The following is a 21522-nucleotide window of genomic DNA, read 5'->3' on the forward strand; positions in this document are numbered from 1 at the left end:
CTTTTTTCCCCCCTCTGCTGTTTATTATCAGCACAGCAGATCTGTAAGTATCCCAAGTTAGCCTAGGCAGAAGATGTTTTAAGCTCATATGTCTTTTCCAGACAGTACTTAGTTAAAAATAAAATAAATGGTTAAAAGACTTTGTAAGGACTGAAAAACAAAGTGAATCCCTTTTTTCTGAGAGCGATGTATTTTGGGGAAAAGCCCCATGCATATTTGGGCATATATGACATTTTTCCTATCACAAACATGGAGGATGAATTTGAGCTCTTCTAAATTTAGAGAATAAGGTCAATTTTTATTTTCACTAGAAGGGAAAAAGCTAAGTTTTAAGTCTGCCTTTGTTTCTGTGTATATATACACACATGCATACACACACACATATACCCCGTATATGCACATACATGCATACGTGCATATACACGTATACACGTACATGCATAAGTACATTTACGCACATACACACATATACACATATGCACATGTGCACACACAGACACAATATACATATATATGTTATACGATATACGCATAATAGTTTCTCACCAGTTTACTAATTTATGGATGTTATTTTCTTTTAATCCATGTTTTTGAGACTGAAGGGTAGAGAGCAATATAGTTTTAGGGGTCATTCTTTGGGTTTGTTTCATTTAGATATCAAAAGTAAAATAATATTTAATTTTTTTTAATGTTTTATTTCTGAGAGAGGGAGAGAGAGAGAGAGACAGCATGAGCAGGGGAGGGGCAGAGAGAAAGGGAGACACAGAATCTGAAACAGGCTCCAGGCTCTGAGCTGTCAGCACAGATCCCGACACCCCTATCTTAGTTATTTTAAGAGTTACTTAAATATTATTGGGGCACCTGGGTGGCTCAGTCAGTTAAGTCCAACTTTGGCTCAGGTCATGATTTCACGGTTCACAAGTTTGAGTCCCGAGTTGGGCTCTGTGCTGACAGCTCAGAGCCTGGAGCCTGGTTTGGATTCTGTGTCTCCTCACTCTCTGCCCCTTCCCCACTCATTCTCTGTCTCTCAAAAAATGAATAAATGTTAAAAAATTTTAAAAAAAAATAAGATGGAAGCTCTTTAATAGCAACATAATTTTGTAACATTTTAGAAAATCTGTTCTATTTTTTTTATGTTTCTAAACTAATCAGAGCTTTCATCCAACCATTTCGTAAGAAATTATGGCTTTGTGAATTTAGTTAACTAGAAGTATAAAAATTAAAGTGTTATATGTATTTCCTTTTGTATCTGGGGTGTTTTCCAGTTTAATGAATTGATATGAGAAATCAAAGTTGTCATAGTGAATCCATTTTCCTACCCAGTCCCAATTTCTAAGTGGAACATCTGGGAAAATTGGTGATGACTTGACCTTCAGAGTCTTAGAGCGCTGGAAATCAGACGTGGTCCGGTCTAATGCGCGCTCATACAGTACCTGGTGGGCTTCCTTGCGCTCAGTCTAATGACCTGTGAGTCGGTTTCTCAGAAAAGCAACGAACCAGTAAGTTGTAGCCCTTACTTCTTTTTTAACTGTAGGCGCAAGAGGATGCTGAGAAGCTTCGGTCTGTTGTGATGCCCATGGAGAAGGAGATCGCGGCTCTGAAAGAGAAGCTGACGGAGGCTGAAGACAAGGTTAAGGAGCTGGAAGCCTCAAAGGTTGTGAGATGTTGCAGCCCCTTCCTTGCGCCCAACCCCCTGGCCTAGCGCTGTGAGCCACGTTAGGGTCCCGGAGGAGCAAGCCTTGGCATTCACATTGGGCCTCCAGAGCATCTTGGTTTCTTTAAAATACAAAAGAAAAAGAAAAAAAAAGGTTGGAGACAATTCCGGATGGATGGTCTAATCCCAGTAGCGGTGCTCGCAGCTGCTACACTGCAGTGTTAGTGTTCACTCGCTTGTCAGAACGAGCCCTGGACTCCTCTGTTTCCTTGTTGAGGAAGATGAGTTGTTCCAAGTTGACTTTGTTCCCTGAAGCTGTCCCAGTACTGATGTCTGAAAGATGATGTGGTTAGAGTGTGGCTGGGTTTGCTGGCCGTAAAGACACAGCAAAGGGAATAGAGAGGGAATGTTGATAATTTTAACAATTAATTGAAAGTAGGAAAAGAAAAAAAATAATTTAAAAAAGGCAATAAACAAAAGCACAGCATAGGAATGTGGAAAGGGGAGTGTGTCCATGTTAATAAGTGTAAACAGATAATCACCTACTGAAAGATGGGATTTTATTTATCTTATTTAAAAAAAAATTTTTTTAATGTCTTTATTTTTAGAGACAGAGACAGAGAGCGAGCGCGGGAGGCTTAGAGAGAGAGGGAGACACAGGATCTGAAGCAGGCTCTAGGCTCTGAGCTGTCAGCACAGAGCCCGAATGGGGCTCAACCCCACAGACTGTGAGATCATGACCTGAGCCAAAGTTGGACGGTTAACCAACTGAGCTGCCCAGGTGCCCCTAAAAAAAGTGTTTCAATAGTTTGTTTATTTATTTACTTATTTATTTCTGAAAGAGAGAGAGAGAGAGACAGTATGAGCAGGGGAGGATCAGAGAGAGAGGGAGACACAGAATCTGAAACCGGCTCCAGCCTCTGAGCTGTCAGCATAGAGCCCGACACGGGGCTCGAACCCACGAACCGTGAGATCATGCCCTGAGCCGAAGTCGGACCGTTAACTGACTGAGCCGCCCAGGTGCCCCTGAAAGATGGGATTTTAAAAAACCTAAATTTATATTGCTTATAATAGATGCACCTAAAATAAAACTACAAGACCGAAAATAATGGGATATTTGAAGATACGCCATGTAAGTTCTGAGCAAAGGAACGTTGATACAGCAGTTGTGATATGAAGCCTTTAGGATGTAAAGGAAAGAAGAACAGAGAGAGGGACCCCATCCATCGGTAGGACAGGACAGTCATGATTGAATGCACCTTGCATACCTTGAAATATGTGAACTAAAAGGGACAATTAAGGGGAAACTAACACTCCCAGTTGTAGTAGGAGCTTGAAGCTGATGTTTAGCAAGTGACCGTGTAAGCAGGAAAAAATGTTAGGGATGTGGGGGCTTTGAGTAGCCAGATGACTGATTTAGATGCAACAGACACAGAGTCCTGGAGCCCAGGAAGCGGGACTGCGTCTCCTGCAGTCGGAGAGCGGAGGGGTTTGCAGCTCAGCGGTGCTCGGCGGGGGGCCTCTGGCAGAGCAGTCTGCCTGTGTTCGGTTGTCTCAGCTATAAAATTGACAACACGCCTCGGAAGGCTGTTGTCAGGATTACAGAGACCGCTTACGAGAGCGCCTGGGACAAAGTATTGTGACTTTTACGTACGTTGTATTTTTCATAGTGACACAAAGGAAGCGTCAGCACATTTTGAAGGATTGTTATGCAGACTGAACTCTCTGATGACGGGTTATTATTTACAGTAAAATGGTAACTAAGATAAAATCTCTGGAAATGGGGAAAATCATGGAAAAAGGAATTCTAAAATACTGATTTGAGTATTTTACTCAGGAATCTAAAAACTGAACACTAGTACAATGTGAATACTAGGAAGTAGATATTCCTAAGAGCAGATATTAGTGAAGGAGAAAAGCAGAAGGGAACTTGAGAATGTCAGCACAGTGCGGAAATGAGAAAGCTAGGAAGATAGATAAACGTCCGAAAAGACTGATCAGGAAGACGGAAAACAGACCGTCAGGAAGGAGGACGGGACCGAACTCTGGGTCAGTAGCTCTTCTCTGAACGGTGTCACATCAGTGCGTTTCAAAGGAAGGGAATTTGGTTAAATGAAGACCTTTCTTTTTTTCTTTTCTCTCCTTTTTTTTATGTTTATTTTGAAGGCGAGAGAGTGGAGGAGAGGCAGAGAGAGAGAGAATCCCAAGCAGGGTCTGTGCTGACAGTGCAGAGCCCGACACGCGGCTCGAAGTCACAAACGGTGAGATCCTGAGCTGAGCTGAAACTGGGAGTTGGACGCTCCGCCAGCAGAGCCCCCGGGCGCCCTGGAGCTAGTAACTGTTACAGAAGGTGCCTCTTAAGTTAGATTGATAGTCACGCTTCCTTTCTCCTGTTTCCGCTCCTCAGAAAGACATTAGGCTTTTGCAGGCAAGTTTTTCCAAACCTGGAAAGAGGCGATCCTTATATTTTACAAAGTGTGTGGAAAACCCTCCTGCAGATTTTTTGAGACCTGCATAATTTTGTCACAGACACACAGAGGGGTGGTAGAAGGAACGGCAATCTATATCCATCTCATTTAGGAACATAGAAACACAAACTCTCAACAGTGTAGTTAAAAAAAAAAAAAAAAGAAAAGCAGCATAACTAAATAGGACCTATTTCGAGGAATCTAAGGAGGGTGTGTCACCAGAAAACCGTTAGCAGCACACGAGAAGGTGGTAGGGAGCAGGCTAACCGTCCCCAGCTTGTGAGTCCACCACAGATGGGTCGCGTATACCCACTGTTGGAACCTACGACACCTCGCAGTTTCAGCGGCCACTGTCCGGTTGGAGCCCCAGTTGATGAATTTGGGGTCCCTGGGGTCGTCCCTGCCTGCTGTGGCCCCACACTCTCCAGCTCTCACTTCGTTTTGTGTGGATGTCTGTGTGATCTTGGCTTCGTTTCGTGTCAGGGCAGATGGAATTCATAGAAATTCACATAGTGTGGCACCTTTTACCCAGGGTTCTGCTTAGGAGCTTTCAGAGGTTAGAGACTCATTCATTACTAACTGAGTCAGATATTTGCGCTAAGTGGTAGTCGTAGGTGTTAGTGGTTGTAGAATTAGTAGTAGAATAATGAGTAGAATTAGTGGCTGTACACCACCATCGTGGGTCTGCACACTGACTCCTTGTCCCCAGCTGGAGTCCCCCTCTCCAGTGACAGGGACAGGCCTCACGGCACTTGGCAGTTTGTCACACCAGCTTCACATCTTTCATCGGTGGCAGCCACAACAGTCACTTCAGCCTGGGAACGAGCAGTGCTGATGTCAAGTTCACTGGAAACAGGTCAGCCAGCGTTTTGAAGTCTGAAGAAGCAGGAAGTAAACAGGCATGGAAGCGACCTTGAAAGTGAAGTTAGACATAACTGTCAGGAACAGCTGACACGACCAGCCAGAACTTACGATGACCGTTTATAAGACAGAGCACAAGGAGGGATTCCGTGCTCACTGTCTGGGGCAAGACTGTATTTTACTCTGGTCGTAATTGTTTCACACGTTAGAGTGTCTTGTTAATATTTGAGTATTATAGTTAATTGTTAAACAGAAACAAGGCATTTCTTAAAAGATATGATTTTAGGGGCACCTGGGTGGCCCAGTTGGTTAAGCGCCCCAACTCCTTGATTTCAGCTCAGGTCATGATCTCACAGTTTGGCGAGTTTGAGGCCCATATTGGGCTCTGTGCTGACAGTACAGAGCCTGCTTGGGACTCTGTGTTTCTCCCTCTCCCTGCCCCTCCCCCACTCATGCTCTCTCACCCTCTCAAAATAAACTTAAAAGATGTAATTTTAAGAAATATTCCACACTTGCCTCCAAGTTTGTTTATTACTGTGTGAGACTAGTTATTTTTTCCATCATCACTTTCTCTTTTTTCTTTCCAAAATATGTGCCTGTGAAAACATGTCCTTTTTATAATTTTAAGGCATTTGGAATTTCCTCCCCAGAAATCAAAGAACAGCAAATTTATAGGAGTGCAGTACTGTTTTTATCTTTACAAATTAACTACTGTTTGTCAGAGAGCCCACAGCAACTGGGTGTGACCGAGTGTCATGCAGGGAGCACATGCGCAGAGCCCGTGGGGGCACTGGTGACGCTGCCTTTATGCAGAGCGAGGCCCTGGAGGGTCCCGTGTAGCGTCGGTTCTGTGTTTGCCCTGGGGACACGATTATGAACAAGATCAGTTTTCTATAGCAAGTGTGCATGTGCTCTAATTAAAGGTTACCTTTAACCTTTTAAATTTACGTAAGTATACACACAAATTATTTTCAAGGCACATTCAGAACGCACTCACTTATTTCAGGTAGAAACTATCGTAAGTTTTAGTTCACTAGAATCGCATTGCGTTTCAGGTTAAGGAGCTGAATCACTATCTGGAAGCTGAGAAGTCCTGCAGAACGGACCTGGAGATGTACGTCGCCGTCCTGAACACTCAGAAATCTGTTCTCCAGGAAGATGCCGAGAAACTTCGGAAGGAGTTGCACGAAGGTACCTACGAATCCTGTGTGCTTTTAGTCTCAGTCTCTGAGAAGACGAGCAAATCGAGAGTCAGCATGTTCGGGGCTCACTTTACACTTGGCAGTTGGTTGAATGTGCTCCTGAGGAGCTGGAGCCCTGAGGGCTCCCGAGCATGCAAGCTGTTAACGGAACAGCTTCCCATAGCGTGAGCTGTGGGTGGAAAGACAGGAGGCCTGGGAATTTCTGCTTCACCTGCTTTTGCCCCCAGACCCGTTGGGATGGAGGTAGTTCAGCAAAAGTGAAAACGGGACGGGAGGGCAGGCAGCGTACTGCAGGGCCTCAAGAAGCATCCCTGTGTATAAGGGACAGTTTGGTTGCACTAGGCTGGCAGCAGAGACATACAGAAATTGGCTCTCTTTCCCCTGGCCTGGGGAGGAGGCTTCTCTTTTCCCCATTAAAATAAAGATTCACTTCTTTCTGTCTTTAACTCTGCTAGTGAGTCTTAATTACTGGGGTTCTTAACCTTTTGGTGTCGCGGACTTCCTCGGCAGTCTTGTGAGCCCCTCTTAGGATCATTTTTTTAATCCCTAAAATATAAAGAAGAAACCACTTACTATAAGACAGTTATCAAAATATAAATGGCTGCAGACTTATGGTACAGTCACAAGTGTGCTATTTTATTAACACATTATATACAAAGGTTTCGTGGCTGGTCTGGTAACTGTTGTAATTTTGAAGTGGTGCCGAGCTCAGAGATCTGTTAAGATCTGCAGGCGCTTACAGAGCCGTCACGTCCGCAGCTTGTGCTGGTGACTGCTGTGAGTGTCGTTACCCTTGCTGTGGTTGCTCGCCTGCATTTTATAATTAACGGAAATGATACATTTCAGCTAGAGGTTAGCGAACATGAAGGTCGAGCTTTCTTCCCTTGTAAACGCATGGGCCCCTTGAAATCTCGTCTGTGTTGAGGTGCTAGGAACGTATTTTTACTGGCAAGCGTAGGACTGTGTGGTCGAAGTCCCCTAGCAGGTACTTTTAAGTGTATCAAATGCTGCGGGAAGTACAGCTCTTCCATCGGTGATTTAAGTTTACACGTGAGTCTTCTTTCCCCCGGGATATAAAGGCCTGTATGGGATTCTCTCATAAAATGTCATGAAAATGACCCAAAGCTCGAGTGAGTCTCTGGCTCTCAGGAAGCACGTTTCAGGTCTGTTCCACTGTTGAAAAGACACGCAAACTCTGAAAAAGTCCAAAAAAATTGGAATTTCCATTTAAACGATGTGGCCCGGCCCTCCCAGAGGTGGCGTGAGTCGCCCGACCTCCCTGGCACATCTGGAAAAGGATCTGAGAAGTTTCATTAAAACGAGTAAGGGGACGATTTCCCCTCTGGGACACTCACACCACAAACCGGAGGTCAGTGAAAAGAAGGCCGGTAACAGTGGAGCGGCCGTGCGGCCTGCAGCCTGAACTGGGGACAGTCGCCGGGCCACCGAGTTCCCGCCGTGGCCGGTCACGGGCGCTGGGCTTGGAGGTGGCAGTGCCACCCATGCGCTTTCTTGGAAGAGGTGGGTGTTAGCCAGACGGGGGCCTGATGTCCCAGGACATCTGCACGTGGTGCGACGGGGCGAAGGAGGGGCTCCGGCCAGGCCAGGACGCGAGGGCAGCGGGGCCCGGTGTGATGATGGGAGAGGCCGACGGGACCTGGCTCGTGGGCGCCTCTGCTCTGGGGCTTGGATTTAGCCTGTGGGCAGGAAGGATCTTCTTTCAAATGTTTTTCTGAAATGGCAGCTTTCAGAGACATAGTTCCCACGCCACGGCGTTCACTCTTTTAAAGTCTGATCTCACGGAGGTGTGAGCCGTTACCACCGCTTCCACAGCACTTCGGCCACTGCCACGGGGGCTGCGTACTAGTCCCAGTCACTCCGTTGTCTCCTCCCTCCCAGCTCTGGCCGCCACCAGGCGCGCTCTACGGCTTTGCGTGTCCCGCACTTCCGTCTGAGTGGCGCTGGACAGAATGGGCCGTGGGTGTGGCCTCTCTGAAGGGTTTTAAACCGAGAGTGATAACAACCTAAGTTTTGCAACCTAGAAAGTTCAGTTCAGCGACAGTACGGAGGACAGGCTAGAGACGCGGGCCTCACGCGGGAAGCGTGCTGGTTGGCCGTGGGAGCTGGTCAGAGGCGGTGGCAGAGGCTGGCTGTCACTGGCACAGGAGGGGGCTGCCGGCCTCTGTCACAGACAGCTGTGATGGGGTGGCGGCGATGCCCCCCACTCGTTGGTCAGTACGAGGTGGCCGAGCCGCTGAGTAGCAGCAGGACCGGCCGTTCCACGGGACATTTGACTCTCCCGAAAGGCCAGAGCTTGCCCGGGCTCAGGGCGATCTCTGGGTGACAGATTTATCAGAATGTGTGTAGGGACACTGGGAAGTGGTGACTGTGCCCTTGGCTTTTGGAGCAGCATTTCCCACAGTGCGTCCCCGAGCACGTGTGTGAGGGGAGTGGTTGTGGGAGGGACCTTTGGTCACGTGACTGGGGACCGCCGCTAAGAGAACACAGGCGCACTGAAGACGCCGAGCTCCAAGCCCTGCAGGAAAGGAACCTTTAAAAATTCATTTAACCAGGGGCACCTGGGGGGCTTAGGCAGTTAAGCGTCTGACTTCGGCTAAGGTCATGATCTCAGGGTTTGAGCCCAGCGTCAGGCTCTGTGCTCACAGCTCAGCCTGTTTCAGATTCTGTGTCTCCCTCTCTCCCCGCCCCTCCCTCGCTCATGCCCTGTCTTTCTCAAAAATGTTAAAAAATAATCTTATAAAACAGATAAATAAAAATTCATTTAACCGGGGTTTCTAGCACTTCCTGAGCTGAGAGGCCCCTTGTCCATGTTGCTGTTCCTGGGGGCTCGGGGAGGGTCTGCCCTGGGAGGCGCCTGGGTCCGCATCCCAACCCCAGGCGGGACGGACCCCTGGCCAGAGCTGGTCTGGTGGCCGCTCATGCCCGGTGTTGGGTGGGGGGCCCGCAGTGTGCCGCCTCCTGGAGCAAGAGCGACAAGAGCACCACGAGCTGAAACACACGTGGCAGAGAGCCAATGACCAGTTCCTGGAGTCCCAGCGCCTGCTGATGCGGGACATGCAGCGCATGGAGGCGGTGCTCACATCCGAGCAGCTGCGGCGGGTGGAGGAGCTCAAGAAGAGGGACCAGGTGAGCCGCAGCTCGGGGGGGGGGGGGGGCGCGTCCCTGCTCCTCCCGCTCACGGCCCGGCCGCCCCCCCCCCGCAGGGGCCTTGGAGGGACCGGGACCTCTGGGCCCAGAGCGGCCTGAGCGACGCTCATCTCTGGGAAGCGCTCTGCGAAGACGGGTGTCTGCGACTCTGGCCGGGGCTCCCGGACCGGGTGTATCTGGGCCACGTGTGTGTGACGGCCTCGCTGGAAGGGGACGGGGTGGGGAGGGGGCGCTCAGTGATCTGAAAAGGCTGGAGTCCAGAGGGCCACACGCCCAACTTCCTGTTTTCTCCTTATCTTTTAGACGACATGAGTAATACACACATACAGCTCACGCCAGAGACATTTTGTGGCAAATACAAAGAGTGAGCCTGTCCCTGCTCACCTCCCTACTGGAATGGCCGTGTGCAGCCAGCCCCTGGGAGGCTGTCTCCCGGGTGTTCGTGGTTTTAGGGTGTCTTCGGGTCACGCAGGCAGCACAGCGTGAGCACCCCTCGGCCCCTGTCCTCCGCACGTGATCGGGGCACCACCTGCTCCCAGGAGACGGCTGTCGCTGTTGCTGACTGCCTGGACGGTGCCGGAGCGCACACGGCCCCTCCCTGGGTCGCTCGGGCGGCTCTGTCATCTTTGTTCCTTTGTCGTTTCCAGTGGTGGTGCGGCTGCTGCCCTGCACCACACTGTGCGTGGGCGCTCACGTGCCTCCCACCCCCGGGCAGCTGCGTAGGAGCCTTGCTAGGTGTTGGAAACAGGTTTAAACCACCCTGCATGACTTGGGTTGGATTTTGGTTTTCAGATGTTTCATCCTTTTTACGTTTCCTTTCATTCTGACTCAGCCCTCTGTTGTGTAGACCCGGCCCACCTGAGGGCTTAGATTCTGCAGACCTAACCGTGCCCTCCTGCCGCCCACTAAAACCGCCTGATGCCAAAACCGGCCCCTTAGGCCTTTACTAACACCTACGGAGGGTTTTCCGTGTGTCGGCGCTGCGCTCAGGCCGCATGTGGTGTCGCTAACAGAGCACACATACCCGGACTTTCTGATGGGGGGCGCTGATGGCAGGTCTCTAACTCCCTGCCTGGTCCGCACCCCTCTCATCCTGAGCTGTGTCTTCTCGGCCCCGGAGACTTCACGGCTGCCCTTCACGGCTGCCCGGTCCGCCTGTCTTCCCGGGACCCTTGCTGTCCGCTCTCACCCAGTCGGCAGGCTCCTGTCGCTGCTGCTTCTGTGGCCCAGTTCTGGGTCCTTCCGATGAGGTCGTTGTTTTGTGCCGTGGCACCTTGTCCGTCCTTGTCTGTGTTGTAATCGTGTGTCCCTCCCAAGAGGCCGCCTGGGGACACTGAGGTAGCCTGCTCGTGTTTGTGGAGCGCACGGTCACATCGGCTTCAGGCACTCCTGTGAGTTCTGCATAAATGTGTACGTGTTTCCGCCGGCCGTGTCCTGCCCTCAGTCTCCCTCACCTGTAGGTTTTCTCTCGAAGAAGAGAAAGGGCGGTTTGTTTCATGTTTCCCTGTTACTGTACACTCTTCTTGGAAGCTGTGTCCTGATTTGTCTTCATGACGGGCTTTCCCTCTCTGTGCCTAGAGTAGTGTAACATTTTGTTGTGACCTGATGTCCTTAAATGTGGTCACAAAACGCTTCAGTGTCCAGTTTCCCCATAAGGCTTTGCTCTTGTTCTGAGTGGTTCAAGAACTCAGTGGATCATGAGCTACAGGCCGCCTGGGTAACGGCTGTGTTTTCTCTCTACTTTCAGGAGGAAGATGAACAACAGAGATTTAGTAAGGGGAAGGACCATAAAAAAGCAGATGTCGAGGAGGAGGTGAAAGTGCCAGCGGCGTGCGCGTTAGCGCACGAGGAATCTGCAGCCCAGTTATCAAACGAAGAGGTACGGTGAGTCCTTCTGGTCACTGCGCACAGTGTGACCACGTGTACCCTCTCCCGGAGAGGATGTCCGCAGCTACTCTACTCGCAGGGCCTTCAGCAGGCGTTTGGGAGGTCATGGGCAGTGGCCCTGGAGATGGCTGGTGGCTTCTGCTGCCACCAGCTCTGAAGTGATCAGGCGTTTTCCCCGTGGTTCCAAAATGAACACAGTAGGAGAAAATCTTTAAATGATAAAACCTGTAAGATCTTTCCGAGTATGAATATGAAAAGTTGCTAATACTTTGAGCTTGTTCTTTAGAAGAGACGATGTGAGGCATTCCAACACTGAACCCCGTGCGAGCACATCCCAGGCCTTCGGTTGTGACAACAGCGGGGACGGGGGGAGGCTGGGGCCGGAGTCTGGAGGTGGGCGGGGCGTTCCCAGGGCCTCGGGGCCGTGCGCGCATGCGCAGCGATGCGCACGCACCCTTCCCCTCAGCGTGGCCTCCGGGCCGTGTCCGCCTACAGGCACCCACACGCGCACACATCCTTCCCTCGCGGTGTGGCCTCAGCTGTGGGCGCGCCTGCGGGCGCGTGCACACACACACACGCGCACACACACACACTCACACACTCCCACCCCTTGCCTACTCAGGTGGCCAGTTGGTGGTCTGTCCACCTGCTGCCGCCTCCACGCTCCTGGCGGATCCTGCTCGGCTGCCACAGCCCCTGGTCATCCACGCGGTCCCGGCCACAGTCGCCGTCCCGTCGTGTGCGCCTGGTGTTCAGGCTCCCTCTCCTGGGGTGCTGCCTGGCCCCCCCGACTCTCGGTCTCAGCAGGGCACAGGCTTCTGTTCCGCCCCAGGGTAAAAGTGAAGCCCCTGGCCGGGCCCGGAAGAGCAGTCACGGCCAGGTGACCTTGGTGCCCCCACGACCCGTGCCGCGTCCGTGCCCCCGGACCTTGTTCGTACTGCCCCCGTCCTTCCTTTCCAGCCTGTGACATGGGGACGGCGTGGGTCTCGTGTGGGTCGTGTGCAGCTTCATACGACCACGTGTCCTCGGCCTCCTCGTGGCTTCTGTCTCCCGTGTTTACAGATCGCTCATCGTTTTTTCAAGTGAAACGTCCTAAGGGACTCTGGGAAGTGTGACGTAATTGCTGTGTCACAGTCTTTGTTCCGGGATGTGCACGGAGACCCGACTGGCCCGATTCTGCTGAGCGCTTTGCACCAGCCGCCTCGCGGGAGACTGGTCGTTTTCGGGTCCTGCCGCGTGTTGCGTGGGTTCCGTGGCGGGGACGTGGGCAGGGTTTCGGGAAAATGGGAAAGGGAGATTGGCTCTCGTTTTCAGGGAAGCGTTTTAAACGTTCTCTGAGTGCGTGTCTGCTGGTCTGTAATGTGTATTGTGCTTGGCGTTATTTCCTGACGTTTCCCGTACCTCAGACTTCAGGGGCTGAGGTTGTGCAGCTTGAGTGCTGAGTGCACCCGTGTTGAGTCGTGAAGGCTCCCATTCGCCTGATGACGTAAAGGTGGCAGGCGCCGCTTTGAGCGACAGCAGTTTCTAGCCGAGGACCGAGGACGGTCAGAGGTTGTAGCCCTCCGGTCGCAGTCGCGGGCTTAGAGCGTCCTGTTCCCCGAAGGCAGCGCGTGCTCCCCCGGAGGGACCAGAGGCGCCCGGGCGTGCTGCTGCGTGCCCCTCCCGTCCTTTCCAAAGTGAACGTGTTTCTGTTTTCACTTTTTTTTAATTTTTTAATTTTAATTTTTATTTTATTATTTTTTTTAATGTTTTATTTATTTCTAGGAGACAGAGACAGCGTGAGCAGGGGAGGGTCAGAGAGAGAGGGAGTCACAGACCGAAACAGGCTCCAGGCTCTGAGCTGGCAGTCAGCACAGAGCCCGACGCGGGGCTCGAACCCACGAACCGCGAGATCATGACCTAAGCGAAAGTCGGAAAGTCGGACGCTTAACCGACTAAGCCACCCAGGCACCTCTCTGTTTTCACTTTTAAAACGTGACCCATATTGCAACCAGACGTAACGTTCATGTAAAATTTTTCCACCTGAATCTGTCTGAAAGTCGCGGCGCGTCACACCGTGAATGTTTGCCCACAGCCGGCACTTCGCGGCGGGCACCGTGCCCGTGGTTTCTTATGACCCTGTTCATGGACTCGTGCCCAGGTTGGAGGGTCAGCGCCATGGAAAGGAAAGTTTACCGTGATGGTGTCTAGGGACTAACACGCACACTAGGTAGAGCCCCCGAGATGCACCCGAGTCGGTCGTGAGGCAGCAGGACGGGGGTGGCGTGGGCACAGTCCTGGGCCACCGCTGCCGACAGTCCTGAGGGCGGGAGGGCGGCTGGCGTGAACAGCCCAGCGGGTTGGGGTGGAGTGTGACCTCCGCCCGGGTACCTGGCCCTGTGCGGAGCCAGGGCGAGGGGGCAGCTCGGGCTCCGAGTGGCGAGGGGCGCGCGCACGGGCGTGGGAAGCGAAGCTGGACGCGGCCTGGGCGGGTGTATGTGAGAGCCGTGTGCGCAGGCGGGTGCGTATTGACCGGAGGGACCAGGGAGCCTGGAGGAGCTGGCTGGCCCTCACACGGCAAAGCGTCATGAAGTGTAGAGACTCAGAGGCAGGATCCACAACCCGATGGTCACAGTGGTTCTGTCTTTCACTCGCCTGGGAGCTTTGATCACTCCAAGTGACGCCCCTCTGCTGGTCATAGAATTCTTCCCTGGACACAAATCACTGCAGACTTACCCGATGCCCTCGGGGAAAGAGCGGCCGAGTTTAAGGGCACAAGCATTTGTAAAGTACCAGAACATGCTGAGTCAGCTTCCAGAAGTACCGTGCAGCCCATCCCCCCCCCCATATTGCTGTGTTGTCACCAGCACGGGGGCTGCCTTGGCTTAAATGGCCCTCACCTTGCCTGCGCGGTCCCTTGTCCTCCTCCGTGTCACAGCCGTGTCACAGTCGCACTGCATGTGGCCAGTGAGGTGCGAGGCTGCTTTATAAGGTAACAGACTGGACCCTGGGACCCTGACCAAAGCCACCTGAGGTGTGCTGTGTTCCTCCAGCAGCTGCTCTCATCCATGAAAAAAAATCTAAATTTAAAGAGAAAGCTCAGGTCAGATCTCACGGTTCATGGGTTCGAGCCCCGTGTCGGGCTCTGTGCTGACAGCTCAGAGCCTGGAGCCTGTTTCAGATTCTGTGTCTTCCTCTCTCTCTGCCCCTCCCCCGCTCATGCTGTGTCTGTCTCAAAAATAAACTATAAAAATTTTTTTTTTAAATAAAGAGAAAAAATGGAGAAATTAATAAAAATTTGTTAATTTTTTACCATGTAAGGATATTTTTAAAGTATTCAAAAGTTTTATATTTCACAGTTTTCACCAGTTCACAAAAGAAAGGGTACTTGGGGCACCTGGGTGGCTCAGTTGGTTGAGCATCCAATTTTGGCTCAGGTCATGATCTCAGAGTTCATGCATTTGAGCCCCGTGTCGGCCCTGCTGACAGCGCAGAGCCCGATTCAGATCCTCTGTTCTCCCCCACCCCGTCTCTTCCCCTATTCTCGTGCATTCTGTCTCAAAATAAGTAAATAAACTTAAAACAGGCATTTAACAACGAAAAGTAGACAGGATGTTATGTTAAAATAAAGGCTAGTCCTTAAAACCAAATACATTGAATATCAAGAAAAGCTTGCTATGTGTTCTTGTGTTCTGATCCCCAGTAACCGTGTGGCTGCATCTGGAACAGCACCTGGGGCCCAGGCAGTTTTTAATTGAGGTGGAATCTACACGTTGTAAAATTAGCCGTTTAAAGTGTGTGATTCAGTGGCACTTGAGTACACATACTGTGTCGTGCAAGCACCACCTTTGTCTGGTTTCAAAACATTGTCCTCCCCCAGAGGAGGCCCCGCGCCCACTAAGGAGCACTGCCCAGCATCCTTCCCCTCGGCCTTTGGCAACCTCTGATTGGCTTTTCCGTCTTTACGGAGTCACCGCTCTGGATGTTTCACGCCGATGGGGACACACAGCGTGGTACCTTTTGCGTCTTGGCTCCTTTCGCTCCGTGCACCCCATTTTACGTGTTGATCACACCTTCCAGCATGTGGAACTTTCCTCGTTTCCCTCCTACTTAGGCTCCTCCTTCCTCCTTCCATCCCCAAAATGGACAGATCTGGTGTTTCTCCGAGGGGTTCTGATTTGCTGCTGACACTTTATCATTATGTGGTGGTCACTGTCAGGCCTCTGTCTAAAAACTTGTCTACTGGTTGGTACCTCCGTGTGGATATACAGCAAGCACCTACGCTCAGCACGCCTGACACTGAACTTCAAGGAACCCTTCCCTGACCCCTTACGTCTGGGCCGAAGCCCACCCTTGAGCCCCCAGAACATTTCAGTACAGACTTCTAACCTGTTATTGAATTACGTAGGGCGTTCTAATAGCCTTGTTAATTTTTGTCATGAAACTGTAAACATCTTGAGGTGAGGGTTGCTCCGCACCCTGAGTGCCGGGCTTAGCGCCTGGCGTATACAGGACTCTCAGGAAACGTTCAGTGGGCATGTGAGGCGTGTGCCGACAGTCGCCCTACCTGGTGTGTGGCTGAACGCTTGTAAGATACGGTCGTTTTTCTCTTTGGAATCTAGAGAATCGTCTAACTCGGTGCCGTGCGTTCTCCCGTTTCAGGAGCACCGAGGTAGCACCCACGGCTCAGTGCACTCCCTGGACGCGGACCTGTTGTTGCCGTCCGGGGACCCGTTCGCCAGATCGGACAGTGACGTGTTCAAAGACGGACTCAGGAGAGCACAGTCCACGGACAGCCTTGGGCCCTCGGGCTCGCTGCAGTCCAAAGCTTTGGGCTACAACTGCAAGGCCAAGTCTGCCGGAAACCTGGACGAGTCGGATTTTGGGCCGTTGGTGGGAGCAGACTCGGTGTCTGAGAACTTCGACACCGCTTCCCTTGGGTCGCTGCAGATGCCAGGCGGGTTCATGTTAACCAAAGACCAGGAGAGAGCGATCAAGGCCATGACGCCAGAGCAAGAAGAGACGGCGTCTCTCCTGTCCAGCGTCACCCAGGGTGTGGAGACTGCGTACGTGTCCCCCAGCGGCTACCGCTTAGTCAGCGAGACGGAGTGGGACCTCCTGCAGAAGGAGGTGAGCCGCTCTCGGACTTCTGCCCTCTTACCCCCCTGGGGGCCGGCCGGTGGCTCCGGGGTTAGTGCTCACTCGAGAGACAGCCCGGGGCCGCTGCGCGTGCGTCCTCAGGCTGCCACGCCGAGCTCCTGCGCACCCGGTGACCATGGTGTCCCCGCTGAAGCGGGGGGCGCAGCCCGTTTGACGGTGGCACACCCTGGATTTGCTTTGCTTGGCGGCTGCTCTCCCCTCACGTGCCATCAGCAGTTGACGCTGCGCGTGCGCTTGTGGAGGGGGTGGCAGATAGGGGAGGGGTTAATATTCTTCCTGAGAGCTTTTGCCAACTTAGACGTCCGTTGGGAGATGGAACTGTCCCTGCGCATTTGCGCGCGGCCTTGCAGGTGACGGGGCCGTCCTGGACCCCATCAACTAGAGCTTCGGGTGGTGACGACCTTGTCCCAGTCTGCGGGCGAGGGTGGGTCTCAGGCACCAGATTCGCCTGGGTTTCTCCTCCGTGTAGAGACATGGGTCGGGGACCAGGTGTTCAGATTTCTAGCACTTTCTTTTCTCGGGGCCGTGTCTCTTTAAGCAGCTGTTGACCCGTGAGTGGGTCCGCTGACTAAGCCTGATGGAAAGTGTTCCCTACGGTCTCGTGCGGAACACGTGTGAGAGAGGGGGTGCAGGGGTGGTACGTGGCGGGGCTGCCTGTGCGAGGCAAGGCGGGTGGGAGCGAGGGGGTGCTGGTCCCTCCCCGCTCCCACCCCCCTGCGCCCCTGCTTAGACTGGGAGCCGCCGGGCCTGCCTCTTGCCTTTCGATCGCCTCAAACGCGGTGTTTGTGGCCCTCGGCCGCCCGGTGGTTAGGTGGGCCCCTTGTTGTCCCATCAAACCCATACTGGGGAGTCCGCCCTGTCCCGTCACTTCTCGTGGTCTCTGTGGAAGCCATACCCTCCCGCCCCCGTCCCGAACACGGGTCAGGCTGTGCACGCGGTCATGGTCATGCATGTGACGCGGAAGCATCTCGTTCTGCCTGGTAAGACGTCATTCTGGTGCCTGCAGGTACATAACGCCGGAAACAAACTCGGCAGACGCTGTGACATGTGTTCCAACTACGAGAAACAGCTGCAGGGGCTTCAGACTCAGGAGGCTGAGACGCGAGACCAGGTGAGTGCGCTCGGCCGGCCGCGAGCTGTAGTTTTCGCCGGAGGCGCAGAGGGGGTGCCTTTTCCCTTCCACTTGCTCTCTGAAGCGCATCCGCGTCACGTGTGCCGTGACCCCGTGCGTGCAGCGTCACTTAGTTTCCAGTGGAAGCACACTGGAGCCCAGCTGGCGCAGCCCGTGGTGGCAGGGGTGCCCGCGGCACATGCACGCCCGACGTGGCCGCTGTCGGTGTGCACACGAGCGTGCTTCCCGATGTGGGGGAGGAGGGAGGTGTAGCCGCTTCTAACGGGGTCTCATCCCTGCCGCCGTAGGGCGTCTTCATTGCCTACTGCCTGCCCCTCGTGAGAAATGTGTGAATTGGTTAAGGTTAGTTTATGGGGTGACAGAAAGAAAGACTCGGCCGACCTGGTGCAGGGATTGACGAGCGCCTGTCCGAATAAGGCGTCTCATCACGACTCGTCAGAACCATTCAGGAAGCAGGACCTGGGGACAGAAGGCTTGTCAGAGTCCACAGGAGGGGAAGAGGGGTCCTTCCAGTCCCTTCCACGGTCCCCTCAGTAGGCAGTGTGCCGGCGCTTTGTGCAGGTGCCTTGCCGGTTCTGGGTACTCCGGTCCCGGTGGGCACGGCAGAACTGGGGGGAGTGGAGGGGGCGTATGCCGTACAGGAAGGGGTGAGGTCCTGGAGGGACTGGGTAGGAGCGGAAGCGAGTTCAGGGGAACTGTACCTTGAACACTTTGGGCCGAGTTTGGAAATTCCAAGGAGGGAAGTGATGTGTTGACTTTTACTTTAGACAGAACTCGTAGCGTTCGTGCAGGTTGCAGAGGGAAGGCCGAGGATGGACCAGAGCGAGGGGCCGGGGCCCTGGCCTGAGGGACCCAGGAAGGGACCGCGCACGTGCAGAGTGACTCGTTAGCCGTACCTCACGTGGGGTCCTTCATTCTGAATTGACAAGCCTGTGCTGTTTCTCAGGAAGAAAAAAGAGATTTAAAAAATGTTCTGGAGCGAGGGATTGTTTTTACGTTGATGAAAGAATTCCATTGCTTGCTTCTGGCATTTGAAACGGCGCAGGTGAAGAAGCTGCAGGCGATGCTGAGACAGGCCAACGACCAGCTGGAGAGGACGCTGAGGGAGCGGCACGGGCTGGAGGCGGCGCTGAGGCGCAGCGCGGAGGACACCAGCCTGCAGGTGCGCGGCTCCCGTCCTGTCCCCGGGCCCGGAGGCTCCTCCCCCGCAGAGCGGGGGCTCTCGCTGACCCGTGTCTGCTGCCGCCCTACGGCTCTCTTGGGAAGGAGTGGATACGTACGGGGTCTTGGCAGTAGCTGCTTAACGGGCGTCGTCAGGCTCCCGTCCTCCTTCCCCTTTGATTTTTATTAGTTTTTTCTGCGGCGCAAAACTCCTTCCTGACGGGAATTGTGCTCTCGCTTCTGGAATGTGTACAAATAGAAAACTCAGACACAGATGCAGCACACACACCAGAGCTAGCTCCGTGTGAGCACTGCCCGGGTCACGGGCCGGAGCCTGAGCCAGGCCCCCCGGGTGAGAACCCCGGCCTAATCGGGGACGCCGTCGGCCTGGTGCTGTGCCCCCGTCCCTGCCCCTCCACGCGCATCCTGAGAGGCTGGCCCGGTGCCTGTAGCCGCACCTTGTGCGCCGTCCCCGTGCCCCTGTGCAGCTGCGGCCGTCTGTCCGTCCTGATGAGCGCCGGGGCAGGTTCCGGCCCTGGGCAGTTAGGAATGACTGTTCTCTGAATGTCTGCATAGGGCTTGTGGCGTGTGCTCCTGCGGCGTAGGCGCCAGGACGGGCGGCCAGGGTCCCTGTTGAGAATGTGTTCACCCCAGTAGGTGAAGACGCCAGGGCTCCCCAGCTGGCAGTGTCGCACGGGAGCCATTCTGGGCACAGACTTCATTCCGTTATTGTAACTGCAGCCGGTGTGTGGGGCGCCGGGGCTTAGTTTGTGTTTCTCCGATGAGCGCCGAGGTGACTTCGTGTTTCTCGTGTTTATCGGCCACGGAGGCGTCAGTGTGTGTGTGTGTGTGTGTGTGTGTGTGTGTGTGTGAGAGAGAGAGAGAGAGAGACAGGGAGAGAGAGAGGGAGAGTCCTTAAGACTTAGGCTGATTTTTCTATTGGATCGTCTAGTTTCTATTTATTTTTGCTTATTTGTTTTATTTTGCTTATTGTTAATTTTTATTTTTATTTTATTTTTCTGATTTGTTAGATGCGTAATCTTCGTAGAGCCTTTTGGTGATATGTGGGACAAATGTTTTCTTATCAGTACTTTATGTTCTCGTTATTTTAATGGTGTCTTTTTGAACAGAAGTTCTTAACTTTCACATAGTCAAATTTATTGATCTTTGTTTTAAAATTTCTTTTGAGAGAGACAGAGAGAGCATGAATAGGGGAGGGCCAGAGAGACAGAGAATCCGAAGCAGGCTCTGCCCTGTCAGTTCAGAGCCTGACATGGGGCCCAAACCCACGAACTGTGAGATCATGACCTGAGCCGAAATAAATCAAGAGTCGGACGCTTAACTGACTGAGCCACTCAGGTGCCCCCATTGATCTTTTCTTTATGATTGGTGATGTTTGTTCTGCGTGCGTGTGGTTTTTCTTAAAGAATGTCTTCTTGCTCTGGGATTAGAAACGTATTTTCATACCTATTCAGTATATAGTCATATTTATATCTAAAAATCCACCTAGAACTGACTTTGATGTATATACTGTAGATAAGGTAAAGTTTTCATTCTTTCACAGGGATCACCAGTTCCTGTATACTTAGGGAGAGAGTCACCTTTTTCCTGCTTCTCTCCAAGGTCACCTGTCATTTGTCAAGTGACTGCTTGTGGGGGGTCAGGGTCCAGACTCTGTTCTCTTCGATTGGTGCCAAGTTCTATGCTGTAATTTACAGTAAATTTTTCACGTGCTGCTTTTTAATAGGTTTTATTTTCCTGCTGAGAACTATGTTTTCATTCATTTCAAAGCATTTACGGTTTCCTCGCGCAGCAGTCCAGTACCCGCGCCACGGCCTCTGATGCCTCCCGCACGTCCTGGGGTTGCTGTCTGTGCGGCTCCTTCTCCCTGGAGAACAGGTCACATCTTCCTGACTCTGTGTCAGGTGCTTAGACTGTGTCCTGGGAACTGGGGAAATGATGTTCTGTTCATCTGCTTAAGTTCACTCAGCGGCTTGTGGCTTTGCCTCCCGTGAATGGTGCTTTAATACCAGTTTTTTTTTAGTCTTTGCAAAGCATTTGGACGTGTTCTTCTGAGTAGCGCAGGGGTGGGTGTGAGACCCGTGCCGAGCCCTTGCTTGCGTCCTCCTCCCCGAGAATGCATCCCTGCTCTTGGGCTAGACGTACAGTAAAGTATAGAGATTTCAAGTGTAAAATTTAGTGAATTTTAACGTGTGAAAAAATGTAACCAGGTGATCATCACCTGGATCAAGATGCAGAACCTTCTAACGATGCTCAGCATCCCTCCTCATCAGGGAAATACACATCAAAACCACACTGAGATACCACCTCACGCCGGTCAGAGTGGCTAAAATGAGCAAATCAGAGAACTCTAGATGCTGGTGAGGATGTGGAGAAACGGGCACCCTCCTACACTGTAAGTGGGAATGAAAACGGGTGCAGCCCCTCTGGAAAACAGTGTGGAGGTTCCTCAAAAAATTAATAGAACTCCCCTATGACCCAGCAATAGCACTGCTAGGGATTTACCCAAGAGACACAGGAGTGCTGATGCATAGGGGCACATGTACCCCAGTGTTCATAGCAGCACGCTCAACAATAGCCAAGTCACGGAAAGAGCCTGAGTGTCCATCAACTGATGAATGGATGAAGGTGTGGTTTATCTATACGATGGAATACTCCATGGCAATGAGAAAGAATGAAATCTGCCACGTGTAGCAACATGGATGGACCTTGAGGGTGTTATGCTGAGTGAAATAAGCCAGGCAGAGAAGGACAGATACCATATGTTTGCACGTGTAGGAGGATTAGGTGGAACTTAACGGAGGACCGTGGGGGAGAAGAAGGGGGAAA

The 21522-nt window shown here is 52.4% G+C and overlaps 1 protein-coding gene across 2 annotated transcripts in view; it reads left to right on the forward strand.

The window, feature by feature from the left end:
• The window catches only part of RABEP1 (rabaptin, RAB GTPase binding effector protein 1), a 96848-nt gene that overhangs the window by 64414 nt on the left and 10912 nt on the right, over positions 1–21522 (forward strand). For both annotated transcript variants that reach the window (XM_039254540.1, XM_039254541.1), the window contains 7 exons: positions 1535–1654; positions 6039–6174; positions 9154–9332; positions 11101–11232; positions 15882–16349; positions 17386–17490; positions 18557–18673. In XM_039254540.1, coding sequence (XP_039110471.1) covers positions 1535–1654; positions 6039–6174; positions 9154–9332; positions 11101–11232; positions 15882–16349; positions 17386–17490; positions 18557–18673 — 1257 coding nt within the window. The remainder of the gene's footprint in view (positions 1–1534; positions 1655–6038; positions 6175–9153; positions 9333–11100; positions 11233–15881; positions 16350–17385; positions 17491–18556; positions 18674–21522) is intronic.

This window comes from Hyaena hyaena, unplaced genomic scaffold, assembly GCF_003009895.1.
Source record: "Hyaena hyaena isolate Hyena2069 unplaced genomic scaffold, ASM300989v1 scaffold_492, whole genome shotgun sequence".
NCBI lineage: Eukaryota > Metazoa > Chordata > Mammalia > Carnivora > Hyaenidae > Hyaena > Hyaena hyaena.